The 21532-nt window shown below is 42.2% G+C and overlaps 1 protein-coding gene across 4 annotated transcripts in view; it reads right to left on the reverse strand.

The window, feature by feature from the left end:
* Nucleotides 1-307: 307 nt before the first annotated feature.
* NR3C2 (nuclear receptor subfamily 3 group C member 2) overlaps nucleotides 308-21532 on the reverse strand; it is a 419668-nt gene continuing 398443 nt past the window's right edge. For all 4 annotated transcript variants that reach the window (XM_061142470.1, XM_061142471.1, XM_061142472.1 and 1 more), the window contains exon 9: nucleotides 308-3056. In XM_061142470.1, the coding sequence (XP_060998453.1) occupies nucleotides 2901-3056 (156 nt within the window). In that variant the 3' untranslated portion in view covers nucleotides 308-2900. The remainder of the gene's footprint in view (nucleotides 3057-21532) is intronic.

The following is a 21532-nucleotide window of genomic DNA, read 5'->3' on the forward strand; positions in this document are numbered from 1 at the left end:
AAGATAAATGAGGCCATGTACGTATCGAATTTAGTGGCTACATCAGCAGTAATTATTGTTATAAAATTGTCACGGGGTATATTTCAGTGAACCAAATATTAGCACTAAGAAACAAAACATTTAACCAGTCCCCCAAAAGAGTAATTAATATGTGGATAAAGCAGGACTTCCTAACATGGGTGGGGCATGAGCTGGGTGATTCCATCTTGGATGTAGGCAGAGGGGCATACGATCCAGATTTAAAAGGCCACAAAATCCACGTGTTCCTATAGACGTTCAAATGAACTGTTTCCAAAACAACAGGTGATTAAAGTAAAGGATTTATTGTAATCTGCTTACAGTCCTTTGCAAAGACAGACATATATGTTTTTGCATAAAGATATAAATTGCTTCATTTTAAACTAATTTAGTGTGTTTTTTTTAATTATATGAAGAAGTTTTGGTGAATTATGAATTGTACCAAACCAAGATTTTAAAGAGCAATATGGTACAAAAAGAAGAGCAGACAGACAATTTGGACTGGGACAGGCATTCAACAGTGGATTTAGAATATGGCTTTGCTGTTTACTCAAGCAAAGTTACCCGGAGACACACAAAGAGTCAGTAACTTTGTTAATACAAAAAGCTGATGCAGACTGTCTCCATCCCAAACCCGGTTATGTCGAAATTCTGATTTCATAAAAAGTCAGTCTGAGCTAAAAGCTGCTCTTATGAAGCCATTTCTTTCCCAGAAACCCCCAGTCTGCATGCGCTGTATTTATCACCTTCCAAGTGTGGCTTTCATATTGCTGTGCATGTAAGTTGACTGTATTGAAAGATCTGCCTATAAATTAAATTCCTGAAATTGCAAATTATGTAAGAAAAAACTCCTCTGTCTGAGTGCAGCTTTCACAGGTTTCCCCTTGCATAAGGCAGGTGTCTTCTGAGAGACAGGGTAATGTTGCCTGCATGGTGAACCCTGGAGAAAAGGGTTGATCCCAGCGCTGCCATCTCCCGGCCTTGGGGTTCCCCAGCTCTAGCTTTTAGGTTTTGGAAAAGAATAAGATTTCACTGAGTACCTGATGATTATCATCACTTTTCCAAGATTAATTTGGCCTCTACTCAAAGTAGTTTATTTAGTGCAATCATATTAAGTTTCCCCAAAGAGATATATATATATATATTTGTGATTTGGGGCAAGAGAAAAAGCCATAAATTGCATCAGTGCCAAACAGATTAGTGAATTAAAAATTTTAGTGCCACTGTCTTGCTTTTATGATCTGTAGTGTTTTTTTTTCCAAAACTGTTTACATATAAAATTTTATTTTTAAAACCTACCTTTTAAAAATCTAAAAACCCTCTAATTGTCCTGCGGTCTCCACGCTGCTCTGACTGAGCTGTGCCCAGGGGCATCTTCCAAGGGCCCCCTGCTATGACCTACGTCTTCCTGTGACCAGTTCCAGGACTGCAACACCCCCTTCCGGGACTGGAAGTGAACATTTCACCTTTTGCAGACATAGAGAGTGCATGGAATTTTTCCCCGCCCCCTTGAAAGGAGGAAATTCAATTTCTAAAATGGGATGAGGATGCTCACTCTGAGCCACAGCCTTTCCAGTCTCTCTCCTAAAGCGGATTCCGCTTCTTGAGGGGAAAGAGGCAGCTTTCCTAAAGCTGCAGCACTCCTGGGACATCCTCTTACAGGGGTGTCGTTGAAGGACGCCTTCAAGGAGCTGCAGACACCACCACGCTGCGCCGTCCCCACTGGAAGGAGGATGGAGCCGAAGCCGGAAAATGCACTCAAGTCCCACGAACACCCCAAGCGGGAGACCAAGGACGAAACGAAAGTACAGAAGTAGAAAGGCTTAGAGACAACCAAAGAGGTTTAAGTGTGGTTATTTACAACAGAGACTGTAAAATGGTAAATTAGATATGAAGCTAAAAAAGGCACAGCTTTCCCTTTCTTAAATACACTGTAAACGGTTCATGATGCATGCAGAACATTTCACTTTACAAAAAAAAATTTTTTTTTTACCTTGTTGGTTTAGACAAAGATAGTACTTAAATAGTCTCCAGCAAAATAGAATTCTTTCAAAAATACTTTCCCATTCATCCTATTAACCATTAAAGTTTTTTTTTTTTTTTGTATGTGTCTCATTTACAAAAGTTCCTTATACCTTATTTTAGGTCCTTCACAATTTATACATACAATAATGTACAGCACAGCAAAAGACTGCAAAAATTATCTGTAAAGCCAACACAATAGATACTAGAAATTGAAACCAAGGCATTTTTCTGAACATCTTATCCATTCTAATTAAATAATAAGTGGAGAGGGTGTGGATACCAGTGATGCAGAAAGACGTGGGTGAAGACGCACCCCTGTGGGAGCTGCCAGTCCACTCCACGTGCTCCGTTATTACACAACAGGAATCTGTATATAGTTTTTCTTTTTTTGTTTTTTTTAAATAACAAAAGAATATTAATGCCCCATATTGACTATACGTTTTTATGTGCAAACCAAGGGTGAGCTTGAAAAAGTTCGTTAGTCCTTGAACCCTTTTAACACAAGCGAACGATCCCAGAAACTACATGGCATAGTTAAAACTTCCATCTGTTAAAATATCAAAATCAGAAAGTTATTGACTAGATATGGCTTTTCATCCAGAGGAACAGGAACATGTTTCTAAGCGCTGGGGGTTGGAGAAGGAAGAACCTTCCAGACTGTGCAGGTCTCGCCAAAGCCACGTCACCCTGCCTGCCCACCTCCCAACCCTTGACATGATTTTCAACTTGAGAAACTGCTGAACAAGTGGGAATAAACCATCATGTGTGTCAAAAATAGGATTTTTCTTGGGTCCTTCGTGGGTGTGGAACAACACGGGGAAACTTAAGGCAAAGTTCTTCTTGTGAGACGTCTCCCGTCACTTCCTGTGAAAGTAAAGGGTCTTGGCATTCCCGGACTCCACCTTTGGCAGCTGGTCACTGATGATCTCCACCAGCATCGCTGGGAACTCCACTTTCAGGGCCTGGGACTCCCGGAAGGTATAGAAGCAAAATTCCAACAAGTCGCTCACCAGCTGCAACAGACAGACAGAGGGCCGTGACGTCGAAGCCTGATTCCCACCCTGGCCTACAGCCAGAGCAACGTTCATAAACGTAACCGTGTCTGCGAAGCCGCCTAACTCACGTGGCTAAGTCATCCATCTTGTGGGAAGAAGGAGGATGTATCTGCTGCATGGAATATGCCTTTTGTGCAAAACAGATTCCAGTGGAGTTGTGTCATGGTTGAATCTTAAACTTTGTCAGTGGCTCGGGGCTGGTAACAGAATCCAGAGTGGCAGCAAACATTGCTGACTCTCATTTGTAAGTGTGGCATTGGGTGGGGCAGGTATTAATACCCGTGTGTAGCTCTGGAGGGCCGAGAGGAGATACTCCTCATCCAAGGTAAGGAGCAGCGGCTGCACTTTGCTGGAGCAGCCAATAAGAGATGCCCCACGTCCAAGGTAAGAGAAACCCAAGTAAGATGGTAGGTGCTGCAAGAGGGCATCAAGGGGCAGGCACATTGAAACCATAATCACAGAAAACTAGCCAATCTGATCACAGGACCACAGTCTTGTCTAACTCAAGAAACCAAGCCATGCCGTGTGGGGCCACCCAAGATGGACGGGTCATAGTGGAGAGGTCTGACAGAATGTGGTCCACTGGAGAAGGGAATGGCAAACCACTTCAGTGTCCTTGCCTTGAGAACCCCATGAACAGTATGAAAAGGCAAAAATGATAGGACACTGAAAGAGGAACTCCCCAGGTCGGTAGGTGCCCAATATGGTACTGGAGATAGTGGAGAAATAAATCCAGAAAGAATGAAGGGATGGAGCCAAAGCAAAAACAATACCTAATTGTGGATGTGACTGGTGATAGAAGCAAGGTCTGATGCTGTAAAGAGCAATATTGCATAGGAACCTGGAATGTTAGGTCCGTGAATCAAGGCAAATTGAAAGTGGTCAAACTGGAGATGGCAAGAGTGAATGTCAACATTCTAGGAATCAGTGAACTAAAATGGACTGGAATGGGTGAATTTAACTCAGATGACCATTATATCTACTACTGTGGGCAGGAATCCCGTAGAAGAAATGGAGTAGCCATCATGGTCAACAAAAGAGTCCGAAATGCAGTACTTGGATGCAATCTCAAAAATGACAGAATGATCTCTGTTCATTTCCAAAGCAAACCATTCAATATCATGGTAATCCAAGCCTATGCCCCAGCCAGTAATGCTGAAGAAGCTGAAGTTGAATGGTTCTATCAAGACCTACAAGAACTTTTAGAACTAACACCCAAAACAGATGTCCTATTCATTATAGGGGACTGGAATGCAAAAGTAGGAAGTCAAGAAACACCTGGAGTAACAAGCAAATTTGGCCTTGGAGTACGGAATGAAGCAGGGCAAAGGCACATAGAGTTTTGCCAAGAGAATGCACTGGTCATAGCAAACACCCTCTTCCAACAACACAAGAGAAGACTCTACACATGGACATCCACCAGATGGTCAATACCGAAATCAGACTGATTACATTCTTTGCAGCCAAAGATGGAGAAGCTCTATATAGTCAGCAAAAACAAGACCGGGAGCTGACTGGCTCAGATCATGAACTCCTTATTGCCAAATTCAGACTTAAACTGAAGAAAGTAGGGAAAACCACTAGACCATTCAGGTATGACCTAAATCAAATCCCTTATGACCATACAGTGGAAGTGAGAAATAGATTTAAGGGACTAGATCTGATAGAGTGCCTGATGAACTATGGACGGAGGTTTGTGACATTGTATAGGAGACAGGGATCAAGACCATCCCCATGGAAAAGAAATGAAAAAAGGAAAACTGGTTGTCTGAGGAGGCCTGACAAATAGCTGTGAAAAGAAGAGAAGTGTAAAGCAGAGGAGAAATGGAAAGATATTCCCACTTGAATGCAGAGTTCCAAAGAATAGCAAGGAGAGATAAGAAAGCCTTCCTCAGCAATCAATGCAAAGAAATAGAGGAAAACAACAGAATGGGAAAGACTAGAGATCTCTTCAAGAAAATTAAAGATACCAAGGGAACATTTCATGCAAAGATGGGTTCGATAAAGGACAGAAATCGTATGGACGTAACAGAAGCAGAGATATTAAGAAGAGGTGGCAAGAATACACAGAAGAACTATAGAAAACATATCTTCATGACCCAGATAACCAAGATGATGTGATCACTCACCTAGAGTCAGACATCCTGGAATGTGAAGTCAGGTGGGCCATAGAAAAGCATCACTATGAACAAAGCTAGTGGAAGTGATGGAATTCCAGTTGAGCTATTTAAAATCCTGAAAGATGATGCTGTGAAAGTGTTGCATGCAATATGCCAGCAACTTTGGAAAACTCAGCAGTAGCCACAGGACTTGAAAAGGTCAGTTTTCATTCCAATCACAAAGAAAGGCAATGACAAAGAATGCTCAAACTACCGCATAATTGCACTCATCTCATATGCTAGCAAAGTAATGCTCAAAATTCTTCAAGCCAGGCCTCAGCAATACATGAACTGTGAACTTCCAGATGTTCACTGGTTTTAGAAAAGGCAGAGGAACCAGAGATCAAATTGCCAACATCCGCTGGATCATCAAAAAAGCAAGAGAGTTCCAGAAAAACATCTACTTCTGCTTTATTGACTACGCCAAAGCCTTTGACTGTGTGGATCACAATAAACTGTGGAAAATTCTGAAAGAGATGAGAATACCAGACCACCTGACCCACCTCTTGAGAAACCTGTATGCAGGTCAGGAAGCAACAGTTACAACTGGACATGGACCAACAGACTGATTCCAATTAGGAAAAGGAGTACGTCAAGGCTGTATGTTGTCACCATGCTTATTTAACATATGCAGAGTACATCATGAGAAATGCTGCACTGGAAGAAGCACAAGCTGGAATCAAGATTGCCAGGAGAAATATCAATAACCTCAGATACGCAGATGACATCACCCTTATGGCAGAAAGTGAAGAGGAACTAAAAAGACTCTTGATGATGAAAGTGAAAGAGGAGAGTGAAAAAGTTGGCTTAAAGCTCAACATTCAGAAAACTAAGATCATGGCATCCAGTGATGGGAAATAGATGGGGAAACACTGGAAGCAGTGTCAGACTTTATTTTTTTGGGCTCCAAAATCACTGCAGATGGTAACTGTAGCCATGAAATTAAAAGACGCTTACTCCTTGGAAGGAAAGTTGTGACCAACCTAGACAACATGTTAAAAAGCAGAGACATTACTTTGCCATCAAAGGTCCATCTAGTCAAAGCTATGGTTTTTCCAGTGGTCATGTATTGATGTGAGAGTTGGACTGTGAAGAAAGCTGAGCACTGAAGAATTGATGATTTTGAACTGTGGTGTTGCAGAAGCCTCTTGAGAGTCCCTTGGATTACAAGAAGATCCAACCAGTCCATCCTAAAGGAGATCAGTCCTGGGTGTTCGTTGGAAGGCCTGATGCTGAAGCTGAAACTCCAGTACTTTGGCCACCTGATGGGAAGAGTTGACTCATTGGAAAAGACCCTGATGCTGGGAGGGATTGGGGGCAGGAGGAAAAGGGGATGACAGAGGATGAGATGGTTGGATGGTATCACCGACTCCATGGACAGGAGTTTGAGTAAACTCTGGGAGTTGGTAATGCACAGGGAGGCCTGGCGTGCTGTGATTCATGGGGTCGCAAAGAGTCGGACTGACTGAGTGACTGAACTGTAGCTCTGGACCCTGGCACTGAGCCTTCCCCAGCCTGTAAGGCCTGACTGGGCCCTGCCAGTGGAGCTGTGGCTACAGGGCGGCCAGACCCCTTCCTTCAGGACCCCAGGCCTGAGCTCGGGGCTCAGAAGTCTTTCTTCAGGTGGAATTGACATATAACATGGTGGGAGTTTAAGGTGTACAAGGGGTAGATCTGACACACATAATATAAGGAACATCATTACCATTGCTTTTTTATGGTGAGAACGTGTAGATCTCACTTAGTGGCTTTCCAGAGTACAATACAGCATTACTGCTATAGCCACCATGCTGTATACTAGATCCCCAGAACTTGTTCTCTTATAACTGGAAATTTGTACTCTTTGCCCAATATCTGATTTCCCCCACCTTCTGGTAACCACCATTCTACTGTTCCCATTTGTTGCTTTTTTAGGCTCCACATGTAAGTGAGGTTGTAGAGTACGGGTTTTCTGTCTGATTCATCTCACTGGGCATAACCCTCCCTGGGCTTCCCTGGCGGCTCAGACAGTAAAGGATCCGCCTGCAATGCCGGAGACCCGGGTTCGATCCCTGGCTGGGGAAGATCCGCTGGAGGAGGGCTTGGCAGCCCACTCCAGTATTCTGGCCTGGAATCCCATGGAGAGAGGAGCCTGTGGCATACAGTCCATGGGGTCACAGACAGGCAGACATGACTGAACGACTTAAGCACACAGCACAAATCTTCCCTAGGTGCATCCATGTTGCTGCAAACAGTGGCGTTTCCTTGCTTCTCGTGACTGGATAATATTCCTGTGTATGTGTATAATATATATTGATGTATTTTATATACATACATATATATAATATTATCTTTATCCATTCATCCATTCGGTCACTCTGAGAACATGAAAACATCAAGGGAAACTGTCTTGCCACCTGTCCACCCATCTTCCCTCCTCTGTGACCCAAGGACTTTCCTATCCTCCTGAATCTGAACTACTCCCAATTCTGTAAGTTAAAAAAAAGACAAACCCACAGATGCAGTATAGCATTACTGGCTGATTACTAGGAGTATAATTTCAAATCAGAGAGTATATATTCTAATTTTTCTTGAGTTAATTCCATATCCTATTATGGGAAAAATGACTTTTGGTCATTTCTGACTGTATTAAAGTAGGTAATATTAACAGAACATGTCATAAAATAACTGCCATTTTAATAAAGTGGTTTTCACTTTATTAAGTGAAAATCTGTAACTTTCCCTCAAGATTGAAAAAAAAAAGGCAATCTGCAGGCTTAAATTGAGTCAGGTAGTAAATAAATATGTAGTAAAGGCCTTCAAAACAAACCAGGAATCCCAGAAAACCCATGGGGAGCATAATCTGATGCTTCTGTTTGTGCCTGAATATGCCCTCAGTCTGCAGACTGGTATCTCCCTAGGCAGGTTCCGAGGACTGAATTCTCTGTACCCACAGAAAGCTGAGGCCTCATAAGCTGTGAAACAGCATGAGGCACTCTCGGCTCTGGCTTGTTCAGGCACACACGTGCTTGCTGAGAAAATGATCGGCTTCAACTTCCCCATCTGTAAAATGGGGGCAAGAAGAGTATCTGCTGCTATTGGGACATCCCTGCTGGTCTAATGGTTAAGACCCCCCACCATGCTTCCAATGCAGGGGGCACGGGTTTGATCCCTGGTCAGGGGACTAAGAGCCCACATGCCATGTGGCACAGCCAAAAAAGAAGAATGGATCTGCTGTATAAGGTTATAGGAGTGACTGAATCTGTGAACTGGCAAGGAGTAAGCACTGAATGGGTACCAATTCTCAATCATCCTCTCCCTCTTCCCAGACTCCTTCCACCATCACTTTTCTCTGCAAGCTGGGACAAAGTCTGCAAGACCTGCTCTGGAGCATCTCTGTGTAACCTGGTTCTCAGGCCCTCCTTCTATAAAATGTGAGATGTGGGAACTTTATGTTTGGCCTTTCCTGGAAAAAGACTCTTGAACGAGATCTGCAATGGCAAGTTGCTTGATTGTTTCAGGTGGTGGGCCAGTGACTGTGAGAACTAAAAGCCACGCTGGTCTTGCTCACCAGACTTGGTGCCACAAAGAAGTCTCACCATGGACGGCAGGGCATGCCTGTCAGTGGCACTGGCCAACTGCACTCGTTGAGGCCTAGTTTAAGTTCACCCTGGTCTCTGCCCCTGCTGCCCCCGAGGTCCCTTTGTGTGGGCACCTGCAGGGCTGGGAAGGAGAATGTTTCTTCATCCAAGTTTCTAGGTTGTATCAGCTCCCGAGCAGAACAGCAGAGCTCTGTCACACCTGACGTGTCTTTGGGGAGGGGAGGGGCTCACGTCCAGACAGAAAGGCTCCGCGTGGCTCAGTATCTGGGGAGGGCCGGGGTCTTACCCACCTCTCATCCATCCATCCCAGACAAGGACACCTACTCCAGATCGGGCACTGGGACCCACAGTGGACATGACAGAGTCCTGTTCTACTGGGAGGAGACGTCAGCACAGGAGGTCAGGTGTGGACGGTGCTGGCGAGGGGAGGGGGATGGTGTTCAGAGTGAAACGGGGACCTGGGCATGTGGCCCAGGGACGGTGGAGTGGGGTTTCTCCACGAATTCAAAGCAGCAGGAAGCTTGTGGGTGCACCTGCTGACCGACAGACTGCCATCCCTGACATGTCAGTTGAGGGCCAGGGCCACTTAAGGGTTTCTGTTTGCAAATAAGCAACAGCTCTGCTGACTTCTGTCTGTGATGAGAGATAAGGAAGCAGAGGCCATCAGTCTGTGAACCTGAAGTAGCGTGCAGGGGAGCACCTCTGTGAGCCTGTAAATGGGGACAGGCCCCTTGTCTTTAACAGCCACATGAGCATCACCTAGAAGATGCTGAGCAACTGGACCAGAAGGAGAGAGAGCAGGCCAGGGGCTCGGCAGGTCTTCCTGACAGGTTGGTTGGGGGCAAGTGTCCTAGGTGCTACTTATGACCCTGCATATTATAACCAGGGGCTGACATTTCCTGCCCACCTCTGGACCATGGACAAGGAAAGCAGCTCGTTTTCAGTCATGAGCTATACCCAGGGCTTCTGTTCAAAAGAGATGTCAGCTGCCGAGGGATGGGGGCTCACATGGGGTAGCCTCTGGCCCTGAAAACACCTGGAGGGGGACCGCATTAGCACTCTCTGCTCTTAGGAAAGGGTTCACTGCTTGCCCTTGGGGTGGCCAAGATGCCCAGAAGCTATCAGAAGGTGCTAGCTGCCTCACAAGCCTGCCTGACTCACTGCCCTTGGAGGGCTGCAAAGCTCTGAAGACCCCAACCCAGCAGAACCTGAGCTGGTGGCTGCAGTTGGTGGGGGCAAGGAACATCTGAGAATAAAAGCCAGGAGCCCCTGGTCCAGGCTGTGGGGCCTGCCTGCCAGGCACCTGCTGACCCACAGCACCCTCCCACAGCCAGTGCACCCAGTGTCCCTGGCCCTCAAAGATGCTGAGGTGCCTGCTGCTGCAGGAGGTACAAGGGAACCATCCCTCCTGGAGAAAAATAAGGCACAGGAAGAACGAGGCTGCAGATGGTCAGAGCATGAGGTGAGGACTAGATCCTGAGAGCTAGGGATCCACATATTGTTGCATCGGCAGGAATGTGGACCCAACAGGATGGATACCAGTTCCTGAGACAAACGGCTGTATCATGGCGACACATCTATGGGTCATGCTGCACACAGGCATGAGTGTCCTGGGTGTCAGCCCCCACGTGCAGCAGGTGGCGTCTCTGTCTGCGCCCAGAGGAGCGAGGAAACACAGGGACGACGCAGTATGTATAATGCACGTCCACCACGAGGCACCGTCCTGTCCTTCGCCCCAGGCGCAGAGAGTAGATGGGGGCGGGCAGGCCGCAGTCAACAACCTGGAAGGCTGGCAAGTACAAGACTGGAAGGAGAGTCAGGAAGCCTGACTATAATCAGCAGTGAGAGTCCACACAAACCCTGCAGGCCAGAAGGGAATGGCAGGATATATTTAAGGCACCGGAAGGGAAAAATCTGCAAACAAGATTACTGTATCCAGCAAGGATCTCATTCAGAATTGATGGAGAAATAAAAAGCTTTTCAGACAAACAGAAGAGAATTCAGTACCACCAACCAGTTTTACAACAAATGTTAGGGGGACTTATATAGTCAGGAGATACAAGAGAAGAAAAAGATCTACAAAATCAAGCCCAAATAATTAAGAAAATGGCAACAGGAACATATATATCAATAACTACTTTAAATGAAAAAAGATTAAATGCTCCAACCAAAAGATACAAACTGGCTGAACAGATACAAAAACAAGACCCATATATATGCTGTCTACAAGAGAGCCCCTTCAGACTTCAAGACACATGTAGACTGAAAGTGAGAGGATGGAAAAAATATATTCCATGCAAATGGGAAGCAAAAGAAAGCTGGAGTAGCAACCCTCATATCAGACGAAATAAACCTTAAAGAAGATTACACGAGATAAGGCAGGCTACTACATAATAATCGAGGGATCAATCCAAGAGGAAGACATAAGAATTGTAAATATCTATGCACCCAACACAGCAGCACCTCAATACATAAGACAAACACTAACAGACATAAAAGGAGAAATGGAGGGTAACACAATAATAGCAGGAGACTTTAACACCCCACTCACACCAATGGACAGATCATCAAAACAGAAAATGAATAAGGAAACACAAGTCTTAAATGATACATTAGATGAGATGGTGCTCATTGATCTCTTCAGGACATTCCATCCAAATGCAGAACACACCTTCTTCTCAATGCACATGGAACATTCTCCAGGACAGACCACATCTTGGGTCACAAATCAAACCTCAGTAAACATAAGAAAATTGAAATCATATGAAGCATCTTCTCCGACCACAATGCTATGAGACTAGATATCAATTACAAAAAATAAACTGTAAGAAACACAAACACATGGAGGTTAAACAACATGTTTCTAAATAACCAACAGGTTACTGAAGAAATCAAAAGGGAAATCAAAAAATTTCTAGAAACAAATGACAATGAAAACATGACAACTCAAAATCTATGGGATGCAGCAAAAGCAGTTCTAAGAGGGAAGTTTATAGCAATACAATCCTACCTCAAGAAACAAGAAAAACACTGAATAGACAACCTAACTTTACACCTAAAACAACTGGGAAAAAAAGAACAAAAAAACTCCAAAATTAGTAGAAGGAAAGAAACCATAAAGATCAGCACAGAAAGAAATGAAAGAAATAATAATAAAGGTTAATAAACCTAAAAGCTGGTTCTTTGAGAAGATAAACAAAATTGACAAACCTTTAGCCAGACTCATCAAGAAAAAAAGAGAAGAATCTAATCAGCAAAATTAGAAATGAAAAAGGAGAGGTTACAACAGACAATGCAGAAATACAAAGGATAAGAGACTATTATGAACAAGTATATGGCAATAAAATGGATATCTGCAAGAAATGGACAGATTCTTTGAAAAGTTCAATCTTCCAAGACTGAACCAGGAAGAAATAGAAATTATGAACAACCCAATTACAAGCATGGAAACTGAAGCTGTGATCAATAATCTCCCAAAAAACAAAAGCCCAGGACGAGATGGCTTCACAGGAGAATTCTATCAAACATTTGCCTATCCTTCTAAAACTCTTTCAAAAAATTGCAGAGGAAGGAACACTTCCAAATTCATTCTACAAGGCCACCATCACCCTGATACCAAAACCAGACAAAGACAACACAAAAAAAGAAAACTACAGGCCAATATCACTGATGAACACAGATGCAAAAATCCTCAACAAAACTTTAGTAAACAGAATTCAGCAACATATCAAAAAGCTCATACACCATCCAAGGATGCAAGGATTTTTCAATATAAGCAAATCAATCAATGTGATACACAATATTAACAAATTGAAAGATAAAAACCATCTGATAATCTCAATAGATGCAGAAAGAGCCTTTGACAAAATTCAGCACCCATTTATGATTAAAACTCTTCAAAAAATGGGCATAGAAGAACCTACCTCAACATAGTAAAGACCATATATGATAAACCTACAGCAAACATTATTCTCAATGGTGAAAAACTGAAAGCATTCCCCCTAAGATCAGGAACAAGACAAGGGTGTCCACTTTTACCACTACTAGTCAACATAGTTCTGGAAGTCCTAGCTACAGCAATCAGAGAAGAAAAAGAAATAAAAGGAATCCAGATCAGAAAAGAAATAAAGCTCTCAGTGCTTGCAGATGACATGATACTGTATATAGAAAACCCTAAAGATAGAATCAGTGAATTTAGCAAAGTTGCAGGATTCAAAATCAATACACAGAAATCATTTGCATTTCTATATACTAACAATGAAAAATCAGAAAGAGAAATTAAGGAATCAATCCCATTCATCATTGCAACAAAAAGAAATATCTAGGAATAAACTTACCTAAGGAGACAAAAGAACTGTACACAGAAAATTGTAAGACACTAATAAAAGAATTAAAAGACAACAAACAGATGGAGAGATATTCCATGTTCCTGAGTAGGAAGAGTCAATATTGTGAAAATGACTATCTTACCAAATGCAATCTACAGATTCAAAGCGATCCCTATCAAATTACCAATGGCATTTTTCACAGAACTAGAACAAAAAATTTCACAATTCATATGGAAACACAAAAGACCCCAAATAGCCAAAGCAGTCTTGAGAAAGAAGAATGGAGCTGGAGGAATCAACCTTCCTGACTTCAGATTATATACAAAGCTACATTCATCAAGACAGTATGGAACTGGCACAAAAACAGAAATATGGACCAATGGAACAAGATAGAAAGCTCAGAAATAAACCCATGCACCTATGGGTACTTTATTTTTGACAAAGGAGGCAAGACTATACAATGGGGCAAAGACAGCCTCTTCAATAAATGGTGCTGAGAAAACTGAACAGCTACATGTACAAAATGAAATTAGAACACTTCCTAACACCATACACAAAGAGAAACTCAAAATGGATTAAAGACCTAAATGTAAGACCAGAAGCTATAAAACCCTTAGAGGAAAACATAGGCAGAACACTCGATGACATACATCAAAGCAAGATCCTCTATGACCCACCTCCTAGAGTAACGGAAATAAAAATAAAAGCAAACAAGTGGGACCTGATTAAACTTAAAAGCTTCTGCACAGCAAGGGAAACTCTAAGGAAGATGAAAAGACAACCCTCAGAATGGGAGAAAATAGCAAATGAAACAGCTGACAAAGGATTAATTTTCAAAATATACAAGCAGCTCATGCAACTCAATACTAGAAAAACAAACAACTCAATCAAAAGTGGAAAAAGACCTAAACAGACATTTCTCCAAAGACGACATACTGATGGCTAACAAACACATGAAAAGATGCTCAACATCACTCATTATTAGAGAAATGCAAATCAAAACTACAATGAGATATCACCTCACACCAGTCAGAATGGCCATCATCAAAAAGTCTACAAACAATAAATGCTGGAGAGGGTGTGGAGAAAAGGGAACACTCTTGCACTGTTGGTGGGAATGTAAATTGATACAGCCATTATGGAAGACAGTATGGAGATTCCTTAAAAACCTAGGAATAAAACCACCATATGACCTAGCAATTCCATTCCAAGGCATATACCCTGAGGAAACCAAAATTGAAACAGACACATATATCGCATTGTTCACTGCAGCACTATTTACAATAGCTAGAACATGAACGCAACCTAGATGTCCATCGACAGATGACTGGATAAAGAAGTTGTGGTACATATACACAGTGGAATATTACTCAGCCATAAAAAGGAACGCATTTGAGTCAGTTCTAATGAGGTGGACGAACCTAGAACCTACTGTACAGAGTGAAGTGAGTCAGAAAGAGAAAGATAAATATCATATTCTAATGTACATATACAGAATCTAGAAAAATGATACTGAAGAATTTATTTATAGGGCAGCAATGGAGAAACAGACATAGAGAATAAACTTACGGACATGAGGAGAGGGTGAGATGTATGGAAGGAGTAACATGAAAACTTACATTACGATATGTAAAATAGATAGCCAACGGGAATTTGCTGTATGGCTCAGGAAACTCAAACAGGGGCTTTGTATCAACCTAGAGGGTGGGATGGGGAGGAACATGCGAGAAAGGTTCAAAAGGGAGGGGATATATGTAAACCTATGGCTGATTCATATTGAGGTTTGACAGAAAACAACAAAATTCTGTAAAGCAATTATCCTTCAATTAAAAAATAAATAAATTTACTAAAAAGAAGAGTCCATATTATTAGGAATCAAAGAAAACCCTCTGTGTTGACTTCTCATTCTGTACAAAATGCATCTGGTTGGGAGCACAGAAGTTTAGCTGCCTGCTCAGCCTGATTGATTCAGGGCCACAGCTGTCGGGGGAGCGAGGCACAGAGAAGCCTGGCAAGGTCACAGGGGGCTAGTGGCTCTCTGCTTGCTCGCCTTGGATGCTACCAGGCTTGGTCAGTGCCTCTTTCCCACTCTCTCCAATAAGTCATCATTGCCTGTGGCAAGCTGATAGCTGGGCCCTGCTCCCACCATGAACTGAGGTCGTTTGTGGCGGGGAGGGGTACATAAGGAGGGTCCAACCCTGTTGTGCTAAGGTTACAACCAGTGAGCAGTGATGGAGCACCTGAAAGATACAGCTTCTCTGCAGAAGGGTCCCTTGAGTTTTCAACAGCAAATAAATTAGCTGCTGATTCCAGAACTTTTACCTAATTAGGGTGGAGCTTTTGCTTGAATTGAGCATTGGGCGGGGTGGGTGGTTAAGCTTTATTTGCAAAGATCAGAATTCTAGCCAGATATACTGATAGGGGGCAAAAGATACACAGCTTCAACTCTAAGTACTGCATCAGTAGTAGAAACAATCAACAACCGTTTACCCTCCTTGTTCCAGCAAGAGCCTTGTGAGTGCTGGAAAATGATGCAAGGAGTCTGGCCTTTGTTCAAAACCCCTCAGCCTCCACCCAGCGTGGGCTAGTGTGGGAGATGCCAGGGTGTGCACAGGGGGGACCTCTGCGGCCAGGCAGGACTGCTGCTCTCTGGCCAGTGATGTCTCAGCAAAACGAGATGGTAACAAAGCCCCCTCCTACCCCGATTTAGTGGCATTTGCTTCTACACCCAGAAGAAAATACAACCTTTAACAACAAGGTTAGACTCTTTACTCGTGGGTTCCCATGGAAAACTCAGGCCCTGCAGTGAGGCTACCATACCGAGTGTTCCTGGCAGGGTCTCCTAGAGGCAGAGTTTAGCAGAGTCCTAAAGGGCCTCCTAGATGCAACCGAGAGAAGTAGTATCAGAAAGAGACCATCACAGAGTACTATTGGCATCATGACGGCCTATAGTGCATCCTCCTTTTTGTCTTCCCATTGCAACAAAGAATTAGTCATCCATTCCTGAACAAAAGTTCCTTTGTGGAACTCTGGGATCCTTGGGAGATGTCTTGCCCACCTGTGCATCGGGTAGTAGGCAGGCATATTTTGGCAAAGACTACGAAACCAGTGGAGCAGTGAACCTGCCTGAAGCCCTCTTGCCATGGTTGAGAAAATACCTGGAGACTGCTGACCTGGCCAGATACCCACCGACAAGGGAGGGACTGCAGAAAATCAGCCTTCCCAAGGGGAGATTCTAGCATACCACTGGAGCAATAAACAGAAGCGAGTTTGTAAGTACTGGAGATGGAAAGAAGTTCCCTAGTGTTCCTCCAACCCCTGGCAATACTGCATGGGGTCAAACTATCAGGTGGCAGCAACCTGTCCCTAAGGGGAAAAGGTGAGTGAGTGCCTGGCTACCCTGGGGTTGCAGGTCACAGCTGGAGAAACCTGTTTCTTCACAGTGACACCCAGAGAACTGAGGTGGACCTCCATGACTGGAGGGAGGAGACTGGGAAAGAGACAGGTAAGAACATCAAAGGACACTAAAGGCACACGTTCTTTAAAGTCTACTCTTGAGCTGCTGTGAATCCTACACCTGGAGATCTCCCTAGAGAGTCCACAAGTACCCCCAAATCTGCAAGCGCTAAACTCGCAACTCCCCCCACTCTGTGCTGGCATCTTGTACGCAGTCCCAAACGTGGTGGGTCAGGGGAGGCTCCAGGAGACAGGAAGTGTGCTCGGAAAACAGGCCAGGGTCTGTGGTCAAGGGAGAAACCACAAGCTTCTGTAGTAGCACTGCCTTCTGAAAACAGAAGAAGGGTCTAGTAGTCAGCCTGTGGCGCTGTGAGAACAACACATGAAGGCTGAAGAATTCTGCAACCACAGGAAGCAAAAGGAGTGGAAAGATGTACCCACACAAAGGCAGACAAATTCCAAGTAAGAGCACCAAAGAACAGGATATCCCCTCTGAAGCCAACTAGCAGTAGTTTAAGGCAGTATCTGCCATTTCAAGTGCAAAAAGATGCAATGCAGAACTGCAAGAAACATGAAAAATCGAGAAAACATGTCATCACTAAAAGACAGTAATTCCCTAAAAACTGTGATCAAAAGTATGGCATTTTGCAATGTAGCTAAATTCAAGAATAGCTATTTTGAACAAACTCAGTGAGCTATAAGAGAACTCGCACAATTTAACAAGATTATGAAAAAATACAGGTTAAAAGTGAGTAATTTACCAAAGAAACATAAACCATAAAAAAGGACCAAGCAGAAAAATTCTGGAGCCAAGGAGCTCATGGAATGAAATGAAAAATGCTATAGAGAGCATCAGCAGTTGAGCAGAATTAAGGAAGAAATAATAAGTGAGTCAGAAAATTTCAAATACCCATGTTAAAGTAAAACAAAGGAAAAAGAATGAAAAACACGGAAGAAAGCCTATGGGATTGGGGTTCCATCAAAAAACCTAACATTAGAAAAATCAGGGTTCCAGAAGGAGGAGAGAGAGATATGGGGCAGAAATTTTATTTACAGAAATAGCTGAGAACTTCCCAAACCTGGAGAGAAAAATGGATGTCCAAGTTCACAAGGTTACTCTAAGACACATGATAATGAAACTGTCAAACATCCAAAATAATGAATCCTAAAAATAGCTGGGGAGGGGGGTGCAGGAGTAGATTGTACCCTGCAAAGGAACTTCCATTAGACTCTCTGAAGATTTATCAGCATAAACCCTACAGGTCAGGAGAGAGTGCAATCACATATTCAAACTGTTGGGAGAAAAGAATTACCAGCCAAGACCTACCCGGCAAAATTACCTTTCAAATATGCAGGAGGAAAAGACTTTCCAAGGCAGACAAAAACTGAGAGAGTTCACCACCACTAGACCCACCCTGCAAGAAATGCTGAGAGGAGCACTTCAAGCTGAAATGAACAGATGCTAATCAGTGACATGAAAACATGACTGTGCAACACACTGGTAAAAGGTTAATATACAGTCAGATTGAGAAAATCCCAATGCTGTAATGGGATGGTATGTCAACCACTTTACTATACAGATCAAAGGGAAAGAATACTAAAAGTAATTATTACAGTGACTACGATGTGCTAAAGACACAACATAAAAAGAGGTAGGTAATGACATAAAAATATACAAGTGGAGTTAGGTTGCTATGAACTTAAAATGAACTGTTTTATCTACGCAATATCTTATGTAAGCCTCATGGTAACCACAAACCAAAAATCCTACAGCAGATGCACAAGAGATAAAAGGGAAACAGCATACCAAAATGGAAAATTACCAATTTACAAAGATAGGCAGAAACGGAGTAAAAGAAACAATGGAAATACAAAGCAACCAGAAAACAATGAATAGGATGGCATTACTAAGTCCTTACATTACCAGTAACAACTGTAAGTATAAATGGACTGAATTTACCATCTGAAGATAGAGTGGCTAGATGGATAAAAAATTAAGACCCAGCTACATGCCACCTACAAGAGACTCACTTCAGCTTTAAGGCAGCACTCACACAGGCTCAGAGTGAAAGGGTGGAAAGAGATGTTCTATGCAGGCAGAATCCAAGTGAAAGTGAGAGTAACTATTCTCATAATAGACAAAATAGACTTTAAGTAAAAAATGGTAACAAGAGTCAAAGAAGGTCAATATATAATGATAATGTAGTAAATTCATCAAGAAAACATAACAATTGTGTATGTATATACTTACACATGCAATATCAGAGTACCTAAATATATTAAACAAATATTAACATATCTGAAGGGGGGACATATACAAGAATCCAATAATAGTAAAGGACTTAAACATCCTACTTTCAGCAATGAAGAGATCATCCAAACTGAAAACACTGGACTTGTAAGAAACACTGGACTTGAACCATACACGAATCCAAACAGATCTAAGAGAACATTCCATCCAACAGAAGCAGAATATACATTCATCTCTGGGGCACATGGAACATTCTCCAGGATTGACTGTATGATAGTCACAAAATAAGTCTGGGCAAATTTAAGAAGAGTGAAATCATACAAAGTATTATTTCTGACCATAAAGTTAGTAAATTAGAAATCAGTACAAGGAAAGTCAGAAGATCTACAAATCTGTAGAAATTAAACAACATATTCCTAACAACAAATGTGTTAAAGAAGAAATCAAAAGGGAAATTAAAATATATCTTGAAACAAATGAAAATGGAAACAATATACCAAGACCTATGGGATGCTGCAAGAGCAGTTCTGAGACGACTTCATGGTGATAAATGCATATATTAAGAAGATAGATCTCAAATCAATAGCTTAACTTTATACTTCAAGAAAACAGGAAAAAAACAAAGTTCGGCAGAATGAAAGAAATGACAAAGATCACAATGGAAATAAATGAAATAGAGCTCAGGAAAACAGTAAGGAAAAAACTCCTATGAAACTAAGAGCTAGTTTTTTGAAACAATAAACTGACACACCTTTAGCTAGAGTTTAAAAAAAATAAGGCTCAAAACCTGAAAGAGAAGACATTACAACTGATACTACAAAAATACAATCGATTATAAGAGACTACTGTGAAAAATAATATGCTAATGAATGGGATAACTTGAAAGAGATAGATAAATTCCTAGAAATACACAATCTAAATTAATCAATAACAGGTAAAGAGACTGAAACAGTAATCAAAAATCTCCAAATATAGACAACCCTGGAGCAGATGGTTTCACTGGCAAATTCTACCAAACATTTAAAGATTAATGCCAATCTTCCTCAAACTCTTTCTAAAAACTGAAGAGGGAATACTTCCAAATTCCTTTTCCCAGGCCAGCATTACTAACATGAAAGCCAAAGATACTACAAGAAAACAAAACTATGGACCCATACATCCCTGATGAACATAGATGCAAAAATTCTCAACAGAATATTAACAAATAGAATTCAACATAACAGTAAAAGGAATATCATAACAAATTGGGACTTATCTCTGGGATTAAAGATAGTTCAACATACACAAATCAATAAATGTGGTCCATCCCTCCTAAGTTGCTTCAGTTAAATTTGACTCTCTGTGAACCTATGGACTGTAGTCCACCAGGCTGCTCTGTCCATGGGATTCTCCAGGTAAGAATATTTGAGTGGGTTCCCATTTCCCTCGCCAGGGGATCTTCCAAGCCCGGGGATTGAACCCACATCTCTTAAGTCTCCTGCAGTGGCAAGTGGGTTCCACTAGTGCCACCTGGGAAGCCCCTAAATGCAGTACACTACATTAACCGAATTAAAACTTACATAATTATCTCAATAAATGCAGAAAAAGCATCTCATAAATACAACATCCCTTTGTTAGGTAGTGAGAATAGGAAAAAGGAGTCTAGAATGGTGGTGGCTAAAAGACAAAGAAGGGAAAAACCCATGAAACAGAACTAAGGAAGGTCCGAGAACCAGAGTGAGGACCTCAGGTAAAACAGACAGCCCTCCTGGCTAGCCCACTTTACATAGCACAGACCCAGGGGGAGAAGAAAAAAACATAAAAGAGGAGTCAAAATTGAGCAGGGGGCTTCTCGTGGCTTTTAGGTTGGCCTGCCCTCACATCTCCAGGATGTATTTTCCTTTGCTTTCTAAATAAAACAGCTGTAACAGGGGGCTGTAACACTGGTCTGTCCGTCACTTCAAATTTTTGTTGCAATGAGACAGAACCGAGGAAATTACAAACACCCCTGACACCATCATGAAAAAACTCTCAGCAAACTGGGTATTAAGGGAGCATACCTCAACAAAATAAAGGCCATATATGACAAACTCAGAGCTAATGTTATACTCCATGGAGAAAGATGGAAAGCTTTTCTTCTATTATCAGGAGCAAGGCAAGAGTGCCCACTCTCACCCCTCTTAATCAGCATAGTACTAGAAATCCTATGCAGAACAATAGCTGCTGATGTTTAATTGCTAAGTCTTGTGTGACTCTTTGTGGCCCCTGGATTACAGCATTTCAGGCTCCCCTGTCCTTCATGATCTCCCTGATGGCTCAAATTCATGTCCATTGACACCAAAAGCACAAGTAACAAAAGCAAAGTTCAACAAGTGCAACTACATCAAGCTATAAAGCTTCTGCAGAGCAAAAGAAACAATCGAAAAATGAAAAGGCACACTACAGGATAGGAGACAATATCTTCAAATCATATATAAGGGATTAATATCCAACATACATTAAAAATTCATAACTCAATAATAAGCAATTTAATTAAACAGTGAGTGGAGGAACTGAATGTACTTTTTTTTTTTTTCCTAAAGAAGACATCTGAAGATGGTGGAGGAATAGGACGGGAAGACCACTTTCTCCCCAACAAATTCATCGAAAGAACATCTGAACACTGAGCAAACTCCACAAA

The sequence above is a fragment of the Dama dama genome, chromosome 5 (genome assembly GCF_033118175.1).
Source record: "Dama dama isolate Ldn47 chromosome 5, ASM3311817v1, whole genome shotgun sequence".
Taxonomy (NCBI): Eukaryota; Metazoa; Chordata; class Mammalia; order Artiodactyla; family Cervidae; genus Dama; species Dama dama.